At 42.9% G+C, this 19607-nt stretch overlaps 1 protein-coding gene across 2 annotated transcripts in view; it reads right to left on the bottom strand.

Annotated features, from left to right (window-relative positions):
* Window positions 1-19607, bottom strand: part of MTR (5-methyltetrahydrofolate-homocysteine methyltransferase) — a 100706-nt gene that overhangs the window by 27135 nt on the left and 53964 nt on the right. For both annotated transcript variants that reach the window (XM_035008527.1, XM_035008526.1), the window contains 8 exons: window positions 18190-18306; window positions 17771-17911; window positions 11918-12007; window positions 10513-10665; window positions 8633-8740; window positions 7400-7500; window positions 1070-1137; window positions 367-487 (listed from right to left, as the gene is read on the bottom strand). In XM_035008527.1, the coding sequence (XP_034864418.1) occupies window positions 367-487; window positions 1070-1137; window positions 7400-7500; window positions 8633-8740; window positions 10513-10665; window positions 11918-12007; window positions 17771-17911; window positions 18190-18306 (899 nt within the window). The remainder of the gene's footprint in view (window positions 1-366; window positions 488-1069; window positions 1138-7399; window positions 7501-8632; window positions 8741-10512; window positions 10666-11917; window positions 12008-17770; window positions 17912-18189; window positions 18307-19607) is intronic.

The raw sequence follows: 19607 nt of genomic DNA, 5'->3' as shown, positions 1-19607 counted from the left end.
AAAAGATACACCTTTCTCCACTTGGTTTGATTTCAAGAGGAGTGTTTATCAGAAATCTCAGGAACTGAATGGGAGGTGAGGGGATTAAGGAAAAGACAATGACAAGCCAAAGGAATCCAAAAAAAGGCAAAGGGTGGGGAGATCACAAAGGAGTTTCCTAGACCATGCTCCAAAAGCACGCTGGCTCTTGTCCAAGGGAAGGCTGAAGGCTCATGGGCTTATACAGGAGCCAACGCACTAAGCATAAAAAACCAAACCAACAAACAAACCCCCCTCCCCAAAACCCCACAGGTTTTATCACTGTTTTTAAACACTGGCATTTAGATGAATTTAAAGGAAAGCAAAAAGTTCATTAGCATGACTTACCTGGATGTGGTTGCTCCTCCAATCAACAGTGGAATCTTTATAGCCAATCTCTCCATTTCTTTGGCAACAAAAATCATTTCATCCAGGGAAGGAGTGATGAGTCCTGATAGGCCAATTATATCTATTATTTCAGAAAGGAAAAAAGGACAGTGAGGAGGAGGATGAGAGAAAACACAGAAAAGTATGCAAGACTCATTTTAAAACCTTTGTAATAAAGACCAGAAGACCTTAAATGAATTCCCAACTTCTAATTCTAAGACATCTTTTCTGGGGAGTTTCAATTTATTTGTTCGCTTTTGGTAGTAAATATGATTTGTAGCTTCAAGTTGCAATAATGTGCTTGCCACAGTTTGGGGAAGCCATGCAAATAAAATACACTGTTTAGGATTTCCCAGACTTAAATGTGTCACAGTGTCTCAAGAAACATAAAAACGATGATACACAGAGAAAAATCTGATACGACCCTATAATAATCCTGTTCCCATTCCCCATCTTCCCAGCTGGGAGGAGTTTCACCGGTCCCTATTCACCAATCCAAACCCCACTATAAACGACAGTGAAAGCCCCCCACGCATGAACTGGCCCCTAATTGCCTGAGTGTGCCACTGGTCCCACGCGGGCTGGGGCGTCACCGGTTACCGACAGACACACCCTGCTGGTGAGGACATCCAGTGGAAAGCCCAGAAGCACAGGTGAACCGTACCTGCTTTATGGTCAAGAGCAGCTTTCAGGATCTTGTCACAGGGAGTCATGACTCCTAAATCAATAACTCTGGCGGACAGAAAGGAGATGTGAGAAAATTAATGAGAACCCATCAGAGACAAAGCCGAGATGAACATTTTTACTCAGCCACCAAACACTCCTCTAATGTCAACTGGAGTCACAGGGACATGCTCACTAAGCACCGACAATCATCACAACTACAATGACCACTTATGAAGTACTTAGCACATATGCCAGGTGCTATGCTAAGATTTTTAAAGCAGCTTTATTGATACAGAATTCACACAGCATAAAATTCACCCATTCCAAAAATACGATTCAATCATTTTTGTCATGTGGCATTATTATTTTTTTTAAGCTCTGGTAAAATATGTAAAATATCGTTTGCCCTGTTACCCAATAAGTTTACCCAGAGGCACAAATTTCAGTCAGTCCTGATGTTGTGCAACCATCACCACTATTTTCAATGCCCTGTCATCATCCCAAATATAAACTTGGATCATTCAGTAACAATTTCCCATTCCCCCCGTTGTCAAGATGGAGAAAGGACCCACCATCAGTCATTTTTACAATTTAAGTTTATCATGAGTATGCATTTCACAGCATGCACTTTCACTTCTTTTACAATGTCATTAAAATAGGCAAAATATTTTTTTTTCTTTTTTAAAGATTTAATTTATTTGACAGAGAGAGAGAGAGACAGCGAGAGCAGGAACACAAGCAGGGGGAGTGGGAGAGGGAGAAGCAGGCTTCCCGCGGAGCAGGGAGCCCAATGCGGGGCTCGATCCCAGGACCCTGAGATCATGACCTGAGCCGAAGGCAGACGCTTAACAACTGAGTCACCCAGGCGCAAAATAATTTTAGATAAAAAAAAAAAAATCAATGCTACGAACTACTACTTGACACAGTATCATCTGGTAACAGTGGATGCCGGGCAGGAAGGAGTTTGCTTCTTGCTATATACGTGTTATACTGACTTTTCAGCTTGCTCCCATATCACTTAAAAATTTTTTAAAAAATAAACTAGCACATACAGACTCCTCAGTAAAAAACCAAGACAATTTCAAATCAATAATAACTATACTCAGGGTGTTAGCACTAACCTGGTAGAGGAAATGCTGCAGATTTTAATTCTGTGGTGCCACAGGGTATAACAAGAGTCAGAGGACACCACCTTTTTTTTTTTTTTTTTAGCATATTGAGAAGTCTGGTAATTGGATTTTTTGCTAAACTATAACTAAATATAGACTGTTGCATATAAAACTAAGCAAAATAGTATATTGCCTTTATTTTTTAAATTTAAATTCAATTAATTAGTAAATTGTCTTTAAATCAAGACAAAAAGGCATACATTTCAAAGCTGACTGTATTCAACATTGTATATGTATTTTTAAAATTCAACTAAAAATCGCCAGTATGATAGTAAGAATCAACTTGCTCTCGTGTCTTTTTCTTGTTTTAAGCAATGTGTCTTTCAGGAACATCTTTGCATGCTTGCTTGGTTTGAGGACAGTAAGGAGACCTTGTGACTGAACAGAATGGGGGAGAGGAAATTGGAGGCAGAGAGGTCAGGGGGGAGGAGGGGGCATCTTAAGGGCCACAACTAGTTCAATTTTCAAAATACTAAGTTTGAGATTTCTTTCTTCCTTTTTTAAGAGAGAGAGCAATTAAGGATGGGGGGGTGGCAGAGGGAGAGAATTTTAAGCAGGCTCCCCGCCCAGTGCAGAGCCAATGTGGGGCTCAATCTCATGACCCTGAGACTATGACTTGAGCCGAAGTCAAGAGTTGGACACCCAGTCGACTGAGCCACCCAGGCACCCCCTAAATTTGACATTTCTTTAGTTATCCAAATGGAACTTGAAGCATCCCAGGAGGGCAATACCTCAGCTGAATTTTCAAAGAAAAAGTAGGTATCAGCTAGATGAAGGAAAAAAGAGGGCAGGCCAGGAAGAGACGAGCACTAAAGGTCCAGAATGAGGAACCAGGTAGCCCTGGGAACTTCAGCTGAAGGAAGGACCTGAAGCCTGGAGGGGAGGGGTGGGTTACAAACCCAGCCCTGCCTTCCGCAGCTCCCGCCCTACTTCCCACCGCCCCCTTGCCGTTGTCCTCATCTTCACCGCCATGTCCTGTTTCCCCCACACCTCCATTCTCCATTCCCCCATGTTTTCCCTTGGTTTCCCTTCTCCACCTGCAGCTCTATGCCCCATGTCCACAGGCCTCTTCTTATACACAGTCTTGTATTATGCCACGTGAGAGATTAAAAATAAAAATTAATGTTATGGGGGCGCCTGGGTGGCTCAGTCGTTAAGCGTCTGCCTTCGGCTCGGGTCATGATTCCAGGGTCCTGGGATTGAGCCCCGCATCAGGCTCCCTGCTCAGCGGGAGGCCTGCTTCTCCCTCTCCCAATCCCCCTGTTTGTGTTCCCTCTCTTGCTGTGTATCTCTCTGTCAAATAAATGAATAAAATCTTAAAAAAAAAAAATTAACGTTATGGGAAAATGGTGATTTTAAAATCATCTTTCTAAAGTGCTTATAACAGCTGTAAACGCAAGCAATAATTTGGGCTTCTAATTCAGAAAAAAATGTAAGCTGCACTCGCTGCTTTAGCAAAGGCATCCAATACTACCTAAGAATACATACAATTTAAAAAGTACTGTAATAGATAAAGTCCCTTGTACTCTCTGGAAGAATTAAAAAGGAAACTCAGAGCCATGCATCTGCATTCATTCAGGGTGCCTCCTATCTGCTGCAGTCTCCAGAAGTGAACTGAACAAAGACAGAATTTCCTTTCTGATCTTGCAATTCACAGGTGCTACCACCAGATGGCAGTACCCTACTACTTTGCAGTCCCCGTGGCCCGTTTCCAATCTGAGGTTAAGCGGAGCTAAGAGTCTGTTTCAATTTCTCCTTTAAAAAAAAATAAATTCTGGAAAGTCTCCCTTTCAAATATAATAAGTTGGGCAGACAAACTGAATAGCTATTTTTCCAAAGAAGACCTATAAAAGACCAATATGTATATGAGAAGATGCTCAGCATCACTAAGCATCAGGGAAATGCCAATCAAACCCATAATGAGATATCACCTCAAACCTGTTAAAATGGCTGTTTTCAAAAAGACAAGTGGTAACAAGTGTTGGCCAAGGCGTGGAGAAAATGTTCTCACCACAAAAAAGAAATGATAATTATGCGAAGGGATGGTGGTGTTAGCTAACACTACGGTGGTAATCATATTGCAATATGGAACTGTATCAAATCAGTACGCTGTACACCTTAAACTTACAAAAACTTACCATGTAACACACACACCCATACACACACATACTCATATACACACATCAGGTTGAAAGTCTATGAATAATCATCAAGTGAGCATGTGTGGTCAGGACAGGGTGGATTAGTGTGCCCTTGACTTAGTATAGTTGAACACTCTACCATTATTCTGTTCATTCATAACTCTTTGCTGCTTAATTTTTACTTATACTCCACAGGTAGATTAGCAAGCACTGGTTAAAATATAAACAGGCCTCTGTTATTACATTTCTCCAGATCCATATTTTTAAAGTACTAGATACAGGATATCTAATTTTAAATTTTCTTTTGACATATCCTGCTTTTTCTTACATAATTAAACAGTGTGCATTACCTGTTAAGTGGGAAAAATCCACATTTTCTATGTAATAATTAGTAAGGAGTGTATCTAAAATCCATTTTCATGTACTATCTGATCAAAAATCAAATTACATAAGAGGAATTTAACTAGAATATCAACATTAAACAGTACAGTTAAAGTTGCTTAACTTTATAACTAGAATCAATACTGGAAGATAAACTGACAGAGCACAGGGTCCTGACTTTTGGAACCAGAAGCCCTGGGCATATGGCCTGCCTCTTGCTGGCTGTGTGACCATGAAGAAACTGCTTAACCTCTCGAAGCCTCAGTTTCCTTGTGAGAAAGTGAGAAAGACAGTAATTGAAGCAGGCAGAGCAGGATTAAAACCATAAAAAGAAAGGAAGGATGAAAGAAAAGAAAGGAAAAGTAAAACATCAGGAAAAGGAGACAGAAAAAAATCAGTGCTATGAAAGCACTAATTTGTGAAGTGGTAAACTAATGTTAGGTATTAGTAGACTCTCAGTGGATACATCCCTGAGGTCTATTCAAATTCGCAAATTTATACATTCTATTATAACATAGAATCTAATGCGTCATCCCCATAAAAATGTTCTCTGTCTAGACAGGACTATCGTCTTTAGTCCCCTTTACTTCCTTTTCCTTCACAAAGAAGGAAGTTCTTTCCCTTTTATTAGATTTTCTGCATCAATGACAAACAGCCAGGAACTAGAAAGTTGTATTAGGATTTGGTACCAGATGGTTTGTTAGACTTACTCACTAGCTGGGTGGTTCACCCCAAATCTAGCCTAGAAACCTGATGCTCAGCAAAAGTACATGTTTAACTACATAAGGTAGATTTTCGGGGCACTTGTCTACTAGCTGACGCCATAAAATTAAACTGACCAGGTGGCCACGTGTTAAGAGACACAAGACCCAAAAGGGTGTCTGACGGGATAGAAAATGTTTGCACATTCACTTATATTTTTATAAAAGGAATAATTACAGTTTCACTGGAGGAGATATTTCTCCAGTTAGACTTATGAGCAAAGATAAGCAGACTTTCAATGCACAAGACAAAGGACTAGATGTGCTGGAGGAAAGCTTTGGGTTTAATAAGCAGGCTTTCACAAATGCTGACATTCCACACTAGGAGCACCCTGGAGAAATGCCACAGTTCTCCCTGGCCTCTTACAATGTCTCTACTGGAGGAAAAAACATTCCTAGTGCGACTCTCTTGGCTACTTATCCATTTTTCAAAATAAAAAATTATAAACACTTGACAATTATATCTCAAGAATTGCTTTAGGAAGTTTACCTACAAACTGCTTTTTTCAACAGTTTCTGTTCCATGATCACGGTTGACTATGTAACCCGGCTATTTAGTAAACAATAAATTCCTTGAATTCTTGAGAAACGCCAACTAAACCATTTCTGGTGTCACTAGTACAATGTGTGGTGTATAGGAGATGATCTATAAACATTTACGAGCTGAATTCAATTTTAACTAATTACAATGAATGCCAACAGAAGCCAACAACATGGGACTTGAAAAGGTGAGACAAGAGCAGAGATGTCTTATAGATTTCAGGAAGCAAACACCTTATCCAAATACTTATTCTACTGGGGAAATCTCATTACAACCACCTCCGCAGTATCTCCAATATATTTATCATTTAAAAAATAATGAATGCATCCCAAGAACAATATTCATTTCCAAGGACAAGAAGGAAGTGCTAAGTGTTCTGACAGTGAGTAGGCAGCAAACAGAAACACCAGTGAAGACAGAGGCAGAAAGGTGCCATCCTGACGCGGCTCCTCCATCTGGAGCCTCCCTGAGTGCTTCCTGGTTGCACTGAATTGCCTGGAAGGCAGAGATGGTTAACCAAGATGAGAGAGGGAGGGGATCAACGGAGAATTGTCACGGGACAGCAGGAGACACCTGTGAGGGGCTCCCTACTTCACAGAGAAAACAGCACATTGGAAAGAAGTCCATGACTCAAAGGGACTGGTGGTTGGACATGGACCAGAGAAGGCATTAGTTATATTAGGCTTCTGATCATAAAGAATATGTTCAAATCTGGGCAAAATGTACACTTATGGTCATCAGCTCTCACATGGAAATAACTGAGGGCTGAATATTCACTCTAATGAGATATGTCAGCCAGAGATTTTACTTCTATACAACATTTCAAAATCTAGCTTCATTGTTTCCAAGAGGGATGCATGGTCCTGTTCTAAGCAGGGGAAAGAGAAAATTGTACAGTCAAAGCCTTCTTACAACACCCCATTTAGCCAAAGTCTTATAAGATCTCAGTTCTAAAACATGGCAATTTATTGAGAAGAAAAACAGAATATGCCCCATGCCACTGGCTATGGGCAGGAGCCCAGTGTCCTAGTTATTAGAGCCTAGGCCCAAGGTCAATTCTCAAGAAGCCTCTTGGTTGTTCTGACCCTGCTGGAATAGCTTTTACTGTTCTTTTTGTCCTTACCACACAGATCACAGATTAATTACTAACTTACTTCATTTGAAAAGGTGTATTCAATGTAGAGAATGTACAAAACAGAGTCAGGAAACAGAAATGAAAAATCATCTACAATATCCATGGCCATACCCTCCTCCTCCTGACCAATAAAGAATCATCCTGTTAACGCTTTTATTTTTAAATAAGAAAGGGGTTGAAAGAGGTGAGTCTTAACTTACCTGAAATTATTGCAGCCAAGGACCACGCCAACTATGTTCTTGCCTATGTCGTGCACGTCGCCCTTCACGGTAGCCAACACAATGGTGCCCTGGTAAGGATCCTGGGGAGTAAGCCATGCAGCTGAGCATTGCTGTGCTCACTTAGAGCAGATCACCTAATTCCCTAGAGCCAGACAGGTGTTGCCACAGAAAGCACTTTCACAAAACCAAGGCAACCTCAAAAGCAGACCTAGAACCCACATCACGTGCTCTGCCAGTAGAAAGCTGTAAGCCCGAGCTGTCTGAAGGAGGCCTGCCTCGTTGGTCAGCCCAAGAAGCTTCAACCAGGGGTTCCATCACCTCAAAGAACAGGTTAAGGGCAACTACAAAACAGTCCCATAGCTGAAGAACATATCCTTAACTCCAAAAATGCTGTCTGATGAATATTTATTGTGAGCAGTAAGGGAGGAGGAGGGACCAGAGGGAGAAGCTGGAGAGTGCATACGGCCCATCGGAACCCGAATCACCATCTCAACAGCCCACTGCAGGGGCATTTCATTATATTTTGTTTCTTTAATACCATCGTGCTATGCACTGTGGGCACCCCTTCTCCCAAATATGTAACTAAATGAATGAATAAATCATTTTTTAAAAAGAGAAAAGAAAAGGGCATGCAAGGCAAGTGGGATTCTACATCTGCCGGAGCCATTGACAAACTCACATCAATATAAGAATTCAGAATCCCACAGGCCAAAGCTGGCTGAGCGTCACAGGGCGCTAAACAAGGTCAAAGCTTAATGATTTACTCTGGTGGTGCAGCCAACAGGAGTTAAATTGGATCCAGAAGCAGTGCTGGAACGTTACCAGGGTACAGAGACGATCAGTGAAGAGGTTTTCCAAAGCCAAACATCACTCAGTTGCCTCAAGGGCAGGGACCAAGTTCTGTAGCTACAGTGTGGAGCACCGTGCTGGGCACATAGTAGGAGCTCTGTTAAATGGTCAGCAGATGAATGAACGAACTGGTTTTGATTTGAAATCATGGGCTCTATCTGAAAAACTACGTTCATATTAAAAATTCACAAAGCCACACTCAAAGGAAAAGCCCAGGGTATTCTGAGACTGGGTTAAAGAGATCGTTGCTCCATTTTATCTTCAATGAGAAGCACAGCCAAGCCCCATGGTCCCTACCCCACCCCAGTGAGTCTTTGAGGCCAATTGCTCACAGGGCTCAGCGGCCTGGACAAAATGACTTGCCTCTTCTTCTTCTATGCCAGCATGCATTTTATTTTCTTCTCTTTCTTTTTCCATGAAGGGAATAAGGTGGCCAACAGCCTTCTTCATGACTCGAGCTGACTTTATAACCTAGGAAAAACACATGGAGTCAGGCGTCTTTACCTGATCCTGAATGGTTGCTGATGGCCACTTGTGAATTTCAGCCTAAATCAAGAATGCAAGCTTTGACCACTGGAGTCCACTTTTGACAGCAGACAGGATAAGGAACAAGTTCCTTGTGGGGAAAGATGATGAACAAGGCATAGCAGAAGGAAAACAAGGCTAGGACCCACATGCTGTGATTTCTGTCTTCCAAACTTCTGCACGGTATTTTTTCCTCAGCCTAGAAGGCTGTCTATCACTTCTCCAGGTTCTAGGCATCCTTTTCCAGCATGAGCCCTTTCTCAGCCTTCTCTTCTCGATCCCCAGCATTACAATTCACTTATAATTAAGGCTCATGCTTAAGCAAGAACAGGACCTTTTACAAAATTCATCAATGTATCCTAAAATTCATGGCTGGAAGTATGATGGGAAACAGGATATTTGCTCAGTCTCCAAGTTTCTCCCTACAAGTAAATTCACAGCGCAGAAAACCTAGCAGACACCATTAACCAAATGAGCAGAGTTCATATAACCATTAATGAGACCCAGCAACATTCTGGAAATCCTGATAAGATCCACTGTGAGGGGCACAGCAACGCTCTTATTCTTGCTGAAGAATGAGCAAACATCAGACAAACTCAAACTGAGGAACAGTCTACATAATAACTGTACTGTACTGAGGAAGGTAGGATAAAAAAGCAGTGTGGGATCTTGGAATAAAAAGAAAACAGTAGTGGAAAATGGTGAAATCTGAATGAGGTCCTTCTTTAACAGCATTACATTGATGTTAATTTCTGGGTTCTGCTAACTGCGCGAGGGTCAAGTAAAAACGCTAACATGAGTGGAAGAAGTTGGGGGAGGGATACAAGACATTTTTCAAACTACATTGCAAAATGTCTAATGTTTACTCAAAAATGCAAAGTGAAAAATAAGTCAGCAACATGAAGAACCAAGACCGAGGAACTGTCACAGGTTGGAGGAGATTAAGAGGACAGGACAACGAAACGTTCCTTAGCTCAAGTTAGCGAGAGTTTCACTAGTGCATGTGTTAAAACTCATCAAACTGCATCCTCTAAATATGTGCACTTCGTTGTATGTTAATTATAAAACAATAAAGCTGTTTAAAAAGGGGGGTAAATGTTATAAAGGAAATGGGCAATGAATTGAATACAGAATGAGTAATAAAAAAAAACAGAAACAAAAACAGGGCCTTTAAGTTTTGTGTAATGCCTCACAGCCCTAACCGTGATGGCTCAACACAGTTTGTTCACTGATATGGTCAACAGCTTCTATAAATCAAAATGAGAGTTCTGGCTTTCTTGAAAGTTACAATGTAATGTATATCACTATTTTAAATGGGAATGATTTGTTCAAAATACACATCCTTAAAGATGAATACTTGCTGGCAAATCAAACACGAATGCTATGAACTTTACATTCATCTTGGGTTTTATTGTAACTTGGGGGAAGAGCAGATGGGTGTTGGGAGTAAGAGATGGGACACAGATCCAAACATGGAGATCAGAATGCTAACAGTTTCCATTGACCTCTAACCTGCACCTCACCCTAAAGATGGACCTTCCAGACACTACTCTTGAACACATTCAGAGAAAGAATGACCCGATCTCAAATGTCCCTAAGCTCTTATCAAAACCCAAACCTGAGAAATATACCCGAACTTACTATTTATTAAAAGACAAAGTCTTTTTCTTCCAGTTGTAAAAACTACACCCCGTCCGCTTTCCCCATCTTTTGCCAACCTGAGGTAGAAACATTTTTCCAGCTCCAAAAAGGTCACCAACAACTTTCATGCCGTTCATCAGAGGCCCTTCGATTATATTCAGAGGCCGGGGATATTTTTCCTGGTTTAACCTGGCTTCCTCAGTGTCCTCAATAATATATTTTTCAATACCCTATTAAAAAAAAAAAAAATTAGGGAAAAAAATCACATTAAAAATTGGCTTAAGTCCAAATACCCAATAAAGAATGAATCATGGAAATGCTTAAGAGTTCAGGTTTTGGAATCAGATTGCATGGGTTCAAATCCTGACTCCTATCACTAATCTTAGCAATTTACCAAGCCTCAGTTTCCTAAATAAAATTGTCGTATAGTACCTGCCTCAGGTGGTTATTTTGAGGATTAAATGAAATACCTATGTAAAGTGCTTAGCCGACTGGACTGACACAATGTAAGTACTCAGTAAAAGTGAGTTCCTAGTGAGAGAAGAAATACTAGTAAGTTCAAATTCATCATAAAATACACTTTGCATCCTAGTGGTTCAGCAGAGTATCCATTACTAAAGATCTCCTGTGAAATCAGCATGTTTTGTCCCTATGAAGCTCTGGGGCTGGCGGAGGAATGACAATGGGCAGGACCCTGAGGTGAAGTTCAAATCCATGAGGCTTCCGCAGGCTTCTCTAGCCGTCACTGATCAAGCCCTAATCCTCCGTGTCCACAGTTTGAGGTCCCTTGGATGTAGCTGACTGATTGTACAACTTCAAATATGCGAATCTCAAAAGCTTCAAGAAGTTAAAAGTTAAATTTGAGAGCCAAAAAAAAAACCTGAAATTCTCCAGACCACAATGAGGACAATGAAGCCAAGAGATTATGTTGTCTAAAATTCCAATTATCAGGATGCCTATGTGGCTTAGTCGGCTAAGTGTCTGCCTTTGGCTCAGGTCATGATCCCAGGGTCCTGGGATCGAGTCCTGCATCAGCCTCCCTGTTCAGCAGGGAGTCTGCTTCTCCCTCTCCCTCTGCCGCTCCCCCTCATTGGGCTCACTCTCTCTCACTCTGACAAATAAATAAATAAAATCTTAAAAAAAAATTCCAATTATCAGCAGAAGAGCCCAGACTTGCCTGTTGATCAAAAGACAGCAATTTGGTCTAGGAGAGTGTTTCTCAACCTTGGCACCACGGACATTCTGGGCTGAACGACTGTCATGTAGAGCCTATCCTGTGCACTATGGGATGTCCACAGCATCCCTGGCCACTGGATGCCAGGAACACCTCCCAGCCCCTATTGTGACAACCAAAAATATCTCCAGACTGAACCAACGGTCCTGGAGGTGGTTGGGGGGGGGGGCACACTCCCTTGGGGCTGGTCTAGGGACTCTCCCCTCCAGCCGTCCATTTCATGCTCACTCCAGGCTCCTACAACTCACCTTCACGAGGGCGTACTCCAGGCGTTCTTCGATGGGGCCATTCCTCCACTCATCAGTCTGGATGACTTTCTTCCCTCCTTTGCCATGAGTCTGAGTTGAAATTAGGACAGACAGATGAGGATAACAGGCCCTCCTTGAACTACGTAGGAGCAAAAAACTGTGCTTCATTCTTCTCATATACTACCAGCGCTTAGCTGAGTATCCAGCATGAATTAAGGTCTCAATAAATGTTTGCAGGAAGAAGAGATAAGGAGAGGTCTTTCAGGATTTGATCCTATAGCAGAAGGACACAGTGAGGCCCCATTCTTCCTTTCCTACAAGGTAACAATTTCAAACGAAGGATTTCCAGGGCAGAAAGAGAAGCTCTTCCCCACATGTGAGGGGCCTCCAGAGCCCTCCACAAGGAGCATCATTACCCACAAATATGTGCAGAGAGCTGATGGGTGGAGTCAGCATCCAGGAGGTGGGCATGCCAAGAGCCACAGGACATGGCCTACGCCCTCCAGGCCTTGGCCACATCCTAGGGGAGGCAGAGAGGGCAAGCCACCAGAGAAAGCACGTGCCGGGGTCTGAATGAGCAGATAATACAGACAACTGTGTGATACAAACTAGACCGGGAACTTTGAGCAATGAGTCATCATCACAAACCAGGGTGGAGAGAGACCTCGAAGAAATGGATGGATTCAGCAAAGGGACAAAAAGTGCCACGATCGTGGCCCATCAGGTGAACTGCATGACCTTATTATCTGTTTTCTCCACATCAACTGGTGGCATCACTCGCCCCAACCAAAAATCTACAGAACATTCTTTAATATTCATTCCTCTCGTTCGGTCACTCACCGAGTCCTAATGACTACACCTCCTCTAAACTTCTTCCTGCCCCGTTTCCACATTTTCATGGTCCAAGCCACTAGCTGGTCTCTGCAGCCCAGAATTCCCCCAGTCTACAGTATATCTTCTGCACTGTAACCAGAGGGGCCTTCCCAAACTGCAAATCTCATCAAACCACCCCACATGACAAAAGTCATCATAAGTGTCCCATTCCTCCCAGGATAGAGTAGCTTCCATGCCAAGCACTCCTTTTCAAGGCTGCTCTCTGTGCCATGCAATGCCCCCACCTGGCTTTCTCCGATTGCTTCATCTTCTGCCTTGCGCAGCAAGCTCAGCTACCCCAAACATTTCAGTTCCTCACACTCTCTGTCATCTCTTTCACCTCTGGGCCTCCACATTCATTCGCGTGACACACATTTATTCAGCACCTACCCTCATGCCGGTCCCCGGCTAGACGCAAATTCCCCGCCCTGGCAGGGACCACCAGCCCTGCACTCCAACGCCAGAGCCCAGCCTGGCTAAGTCCCATTTAGCTTTCATGTCAGTCCTGACCCGCGCCTCCTGGGAAGCCTGCCCGGACCACCTCTACCTTTGGGATCAGGGGCCCTCCTGTGCGTTCTCACAGCTTCCTGCACTTGCCCTATCCCAGCACCAACCCGACTGGGTTACAACTGCCTCTCACATTTTCGTACACCTCACTCAACCGTAGGCCCTGGAGGGGCCCATCTCTCTTACTGGTTAGATCCTCTATGCTCAGTGAAGTGCACAGCACAGAACAAGAGCTCAGTAAATATTAGCTGAGTGATTTAATGCTGAACAAAACCAGATTTTCTGGAGCCACGTTTATGCAGGATAGTAGAGGACAAGTCACAGAGCACCAGAAATCCATGCTATCGAGTTTGGATTTAACCTTCCAGGCAGTTGGGGCGGGGGGAGGCGGTGAGAGCAGGACCAAATTCAAAATTCTGAAGCTGCTGGGGTGCCTGGGTGGCTCAGTCGTTGGGCGTCTGCCTTTAGCTCAGGTCATGATCCCAGGGTCCTGGGATTGAGCCCCGCATTGGGCTCCCTGCTCGGTGGGAAGCCTGCTTCTCCCTCTCCCACTCCCCCTGCTTGTGTTCCCTCTCTCGCTGTCTCTCCCTCTGTCAAATAAATAAATAAAATCTTTAAAAAAAAAATTCTGAAGCTGCAGAATAGCAAAGCAGTATTTTTAAAAGCACCTCAGAAGGGGGAAGAGATTTTAAAAGTCCGTGATCAAGGCCTGGACCACAGCGGTGGTGACAGGAAGGAAAGAAGACAAGCATAAAGACATTACATAACGGACAACATGTTAGAAGAGAGGGAAGGAAGGACCCAGGGAGAGCCCCCAGAACCGCAGGGCTGGGGTGCTAACGGCAAGACTGATGGCACAAGGGCTTCCTCCCCTACCAGAAAAACTAAAGATGGTGACTCCAAAAGAATGACTGGCAGCATTATTGCCAGTAGCCAGGCACAGAAGTGACCTAAATGTGCATGGATGGATGAACAGACACACAAAATGTGGCATAGACACATACAAGGTAATACTATTCAGCCATAAAGGAGAAAAACCCAAACCAGAGTTGTGTGGCACTGCCAAAAGAAAACCAAAAAGAGAAGAGAAAAGGAAGTCCTTCTGAAGCTCACAATCCTCTCACTTGATACGTGTGATGCACCATTTGCTCTGTTAGCCATGGCATCAGGCAATTCCTGCGGGTGGGACAGAGTCTGAGGAGTGAAAACAGGACACGGTTCCTAACACTCTTGGAGAAAGGACCTGGCGTGTTCACAGAAAGATCCCACGGAGCGCAGCGCCATGGGGCGGGGAGCGGTCAGGACCTATGTGACGATGAACAGCGGCTACTGAGGATCCGGGGAAGGCCAACGAAGATTTCACCCAAGTGTCGGAGGCTGCAATGAATGAAAACTACCCCACCTGATGACTGTGCTTCAGAAAATCAAAACTTAAAACAAAGGGCACATTTGAAAGCTGCTATTTCAGGAGCACAACATGGCATGCTGAGCCCACCTTGCTTTCCAACTAGTTATTCGAGAGAACCCTCTCCACAATCTAAGTGCAAAATCCGCACAGGTGGGACCACACACCAGCCACGCTGTGGATGCTCATCAAACACGAGGTTACCCAGCAAACCGACCAACGGTCATGTCCATCTGGCTATCCGTGTCTCTGTTGCTACTACTCTAGAGTAGATCCCGAGTCAGAGGCTCCCCATGGGATCTGTGCTTTGTTTCTGACAAACAAAAAAGCTGGACAGGCATCAAGGGGAGTAAACTGCTCGAGAGGAAGACAAAGAAGAACATGACCTCCAGTGGCAATGAGGAAGATGAACGCCAGACCAAGGATCCAATAACTTTTTTCCCAGAAAAGCATCAAAAATATTCTCACAACCCAAGGTCATTCAGGAGCCACTGTATTCAGAGCAGAGATCCTTCCAGGCCAAAGGGGTCATGACCTCTATTAGGGTACTGCTTAGTAAAGAAACTCCATGGGAAAAAAAGGAAAGAAAGAAACTCCACGGAAATCATACGGTACCATGATACCTGGAACTTTTCATTACCAAAAATAATTTACTTACCACAGGTCAGCCTGTGCCAAATTTAAGTAATTATTTTTCAATAAACCCATTAACTCCCCCAAAGTGGGATTAGAGAGCTTAGCAAGATCAGAAAAAAGACTCTTTCCACCTTTTAAGATTTTATTTGAGAGAGAGAGAGAAAGAGAGAGAACAAGCAAGCAGAGGGGCAGAGGGAGAGGGAGAAGCAGACTCTCCGCTGAGCAGGGAGCCCGACGTGGGGCTCGATCCCAGGACCTAAGATTATGAGCTGAGCCGAAGGCAGATGCTTAACCAACTGAGCCACCCAGGCGCCTCTCCACCTTTTCAATAACGTATCACACAGGAACTTGGGTACAGACTTCATCATTTAATAACAAAAAGAGATAATCATTCTCTTACAAAGAAAAAAAAAAAATCCTTGCCCCTTATTTGCCTCTTAATTTCACTGCTTTTTATGCTCCATTTGCACTCAGTATATCCTGAGAAATGCTACAGAGCTGGCAACTCCTGGGACTTATTAAGTATACCTGTTTTGGTTATTAATTCCCTTAATGGTAACAGAAGTCACCTTGAATATAGACAGTTAGCCTACCTGACAGAGGGGTCAATGGCTTGTAATAAGTCCTTGTGGTTACATTAAGAGGCAGGAAATTTCTTATATGATGGATTATTAAAATCTTACAATTGCTATTAAGATTTCCCTCAGTTTGGCTGTGCCCCAGAGGCAAAACCTCTTGACAGCTCAGCACAACATGCAGAAAGAAAAACTTGTAAACAAATGCTAACAGTAAACAGACCCAAAAGAATGACTGACATAAAATACAAAGTCAATAACACCTTAAATGAGAATAGTATTTCAGTGAAGGAGCCCGATCTTTCCTACATGACAGAGTGGAGGAAAAATTGAAATAGTGCATCCTTGAGTGGGTTAAGAACTCTTTGGTGTAACTTCATGTTTATAGAACCCATGATGCCCTTTTGGCCTTCAACAGAACACTGTCTCAGTTATTATTCCACTGGGTGGAAGACAGGCAAAGAAGAAAACAGGGTAGTGTTCCACACTCAGGGGCTAAGTACTTTGTCTAGATGAGCAGAAACAGCCCTGGAAAGATGGGGGGGAAAATCTAGAGACTGTTTCTTATGCAATGAGCTGAGAAGCAGAACATGATTATATTTGCAATAATCAAGACCTGAGACATTCTGTCCTGGGTCCACAAGAGAAATCAGCAAAGTTTTTAAGGAACTGGGAGGAGGGTCCTGTGCTCACCGGCACAGTCTGATCTCCATCAGCTTTGCTGAGCCTACAGCAATTTCAGAAATTTAAATCTTGCCACCCATAAAGCTGACAAATCAAGGATGCAGTTAATCCTAAACCATCCTAGCCTTCTTCCAGAACACTCTAGTACTCACTCTGCAATGGAAGAGGAAAAGTAAACACTGCTGCCAGAGTTATATTCAGATTTTAACACGGAAAACATTAACAAAGGGGACAGCATCCATGAAAGCGTTCTACCACTTTCCCCACGTACTTTGTGAGAAAAATGTCTTCCTTGCCATTGCTTTCTGAAATAAACTAAAAAGTTTTTTTTGAGGTAAAGATGTCATCTCTCCTTAAACAGGATTCCAGGAAGCAGCACCTATGATAGATGCTTAATGTACCTACGACTGCCTGGCACACAATGAGAGAGAAACAAGAAACCGATTTTTGGATTGATTATCATATTCTCATGTCTTTAGATCAAATGTGTATAGACCCCAAGCCTCAAACTGCGGAACCTTGCCACAGATGGACCAGATCCTGATATAAACAAATGTAAACACATTGCAATGAGTACCAAGTAATAACACAGTCACACAAGAAAAGCCAAAAGAGCGAATTTAAATTATGAGGTGGAAAAATATCTCGTAAAATGGAAAGATGTTCCCAATATACTGCTAAACAAATAGGTTACCAAAAAGCATCTAGAATAGAGGTCTGTTTTTGTAAAACTGTGTGTGTGTGTGCATGTGTGTGAGTGTGCGTGTATATATGTGTGTGTGTGGACACAGCGGTGAGGACATATTCATTTCGAAAATAAAACCAAAACCATGACTGGAAGGTCATAACATCTCAACAGTGGTTAACTTTGGGTGACAGGGTTCTGAGGGATTTTTATTTCCTTCTTTTGCTTGTCTATACTTTATAAATTTTCTAGAATAACTATGTGTTACTTCAGTATGGGACAAAATTAGTTTTACAATTTAAAACAGATTTAAAGAAACCTAGACCCTTAACTAAAATGGCTTCTCTGGGACTCTCTGTAGAAATCTTCAGTGACCCAAAGACATCATTAGATGCCTGCTCCTGGTCTACAACAGAGGTCAAATAACTGTAAGTGGGTGACAAGTTCGAAGGCAGGAAAAGCCCTCGTCAGAACACTTTTCTCTCTACCTGAGCATAGCGCAGGAGCTTCTCAGTGGCTTCAGGGTCTTTATTCCAGATGAGATCTTCACAGAGCTGGAGAAGCTCCTTGTGGATATCATCATATAGGGGGAGGCTTCCCGCATTCACTATCCCCATGTCCATACCAAACTAAGGGCAAGAAAAAGAAAAAAATGAGGATTTCCAGGGATACTCGACATCAGGGGTCAGCAAACATTTTCTGTAGAAAATATTTTTAGGTCACAGTCTCTGTCACAGCTACTCAGCTCTGCAACTGTCCCAGAAAAGCTGCCATGGACAACATATATAGCACGAATAGGACGTTATTCACAGAGACTGGAAGCAGGCCAGAGCCAGTCTGTGGGCCAAAGGGGACAAAACCCCTGCCCTGAGTTGCTTTCAAAGGGCAAACAGGTGTTCTACCGTACCTTGATTGCGTGGTAAAGGAAAACCCCATGCATTGCTTCTCGAATGGCTTCCATTCCGCGGAAGGAGAAGGACAAGTTGGAAAGACCTCCACTTACTCGGGCTCCAGGTAGGGTTTCCTGGCAAATATTTTAAAATGTGAAAAGATTTCCCTATTTCGCCAAAAGCAGGAATCACAGCCCTCAAGCTTTATATGTAAGAGTGGAAAGTAAAAAACATGAAGTTCGACATAATCCAGAGCTTCTTGTAGCCAGAAAGAGACCAAAACTTGCCATATTATGGCATCGCGAAAGCACTGCCTCATAGAGTTTCTCCTACTAGGCTCTAATATCCCTGAGAGAAAATAAAAAATTCTGCCTTATCTCTGTAGGTCTCCTCAGTGGGCCTGATGAGGCCGCGGTACCTAGTGAGTGTGCCATAAAATAGTTCCTGAATCGGTAACAGAGACAGAGAGTGTCATTCACTCAAAGGCTTCTGGAGCCTGAATGAACCAACTCCCTAATTCACCATAAACTTGACTAATTCTAACAGGACAGAATGAAACTGAGGTTCCCAGCACACCTTAGGACGATGTCCAGCATCAGCACGCATGTGGGAACAACAGGAACTCTTACTCCCTATCGGCTAAAGTGCAAACCAGCTCAAGTGTTTAGGGAGACAGCTCACCGTACCTACTGCTGTGACCCGACCATCCCACTTCTGGGGTATACGCTATAGAAAAACACATGTGCACTCAAGTTACACATACAAGAATGATCATGGCAGCATTGCTCATACTGTCCAAAATGGGAAACAAACCAAATGTCTATCAACACTAGAACAGTTAATTGTGGAATAGTTACACGATGAAATGTTATACCTTCATGAAAATGAACAAAGTCCAAGCTACAACAACATAGATGAATTTTTTAAGTAAGTTTGGGTAAGCCAAAAAGACCTAAGAATCTTAAGACTCTATTTATATGAAGCTCAAAAATTGGCCAAACTAAACTGCATTGTTTATACAGCCGATTCTTGGTATTTGCAGGAGTTATGTTGTATAAAGTCACTGTGAACAACGAATTCGGGAATATTGAGAACCACTGCTCCTCGGGGGAAAAGTAGAGTTATGCTTCCATGAACCCCTGGTCACACAATTTTCATCTACTCATCAATACAAAAACCCGTTTTATGTGTGTTTCTGTGTAAAGACATCTTGTTTAACGAATACTATTGATTCACTAACACTGAGCTCGTGGCCAACTGGCTCTCAACGACTCACGTCTAAACAAAGCTTATCTAAACACAAGCATTTTCTCCGTAAGGCTCGTCTCGGCCTTCCTGCAACCAGGAACATTAGAAAGCACTTTAACACTATACTTGGGGGCCATTTAGACAGAGAAATAAATTACCCTGAGAAAGGTCAAAACGGTGAAAAACA

Source organism: Mirounga leonina, unplaced genomic scaffold (assembly GCF_011800145.1).
Source record: "Mirounga leonina isolate KUSES-001 unplaced genomic scaffold, KU_Mleo_1.0 Mir_152, whole genome shotgun sequence".
NCBI classification, from domain to species: Eukaryota; Metazoa; Chordata; class Mammalia; order Carnivora; family Phocidae; genus Mirounga; species Mirounga leonina.
This window is presented reverse-complemented; position numbering and strand designations above follow the sequence as displayed.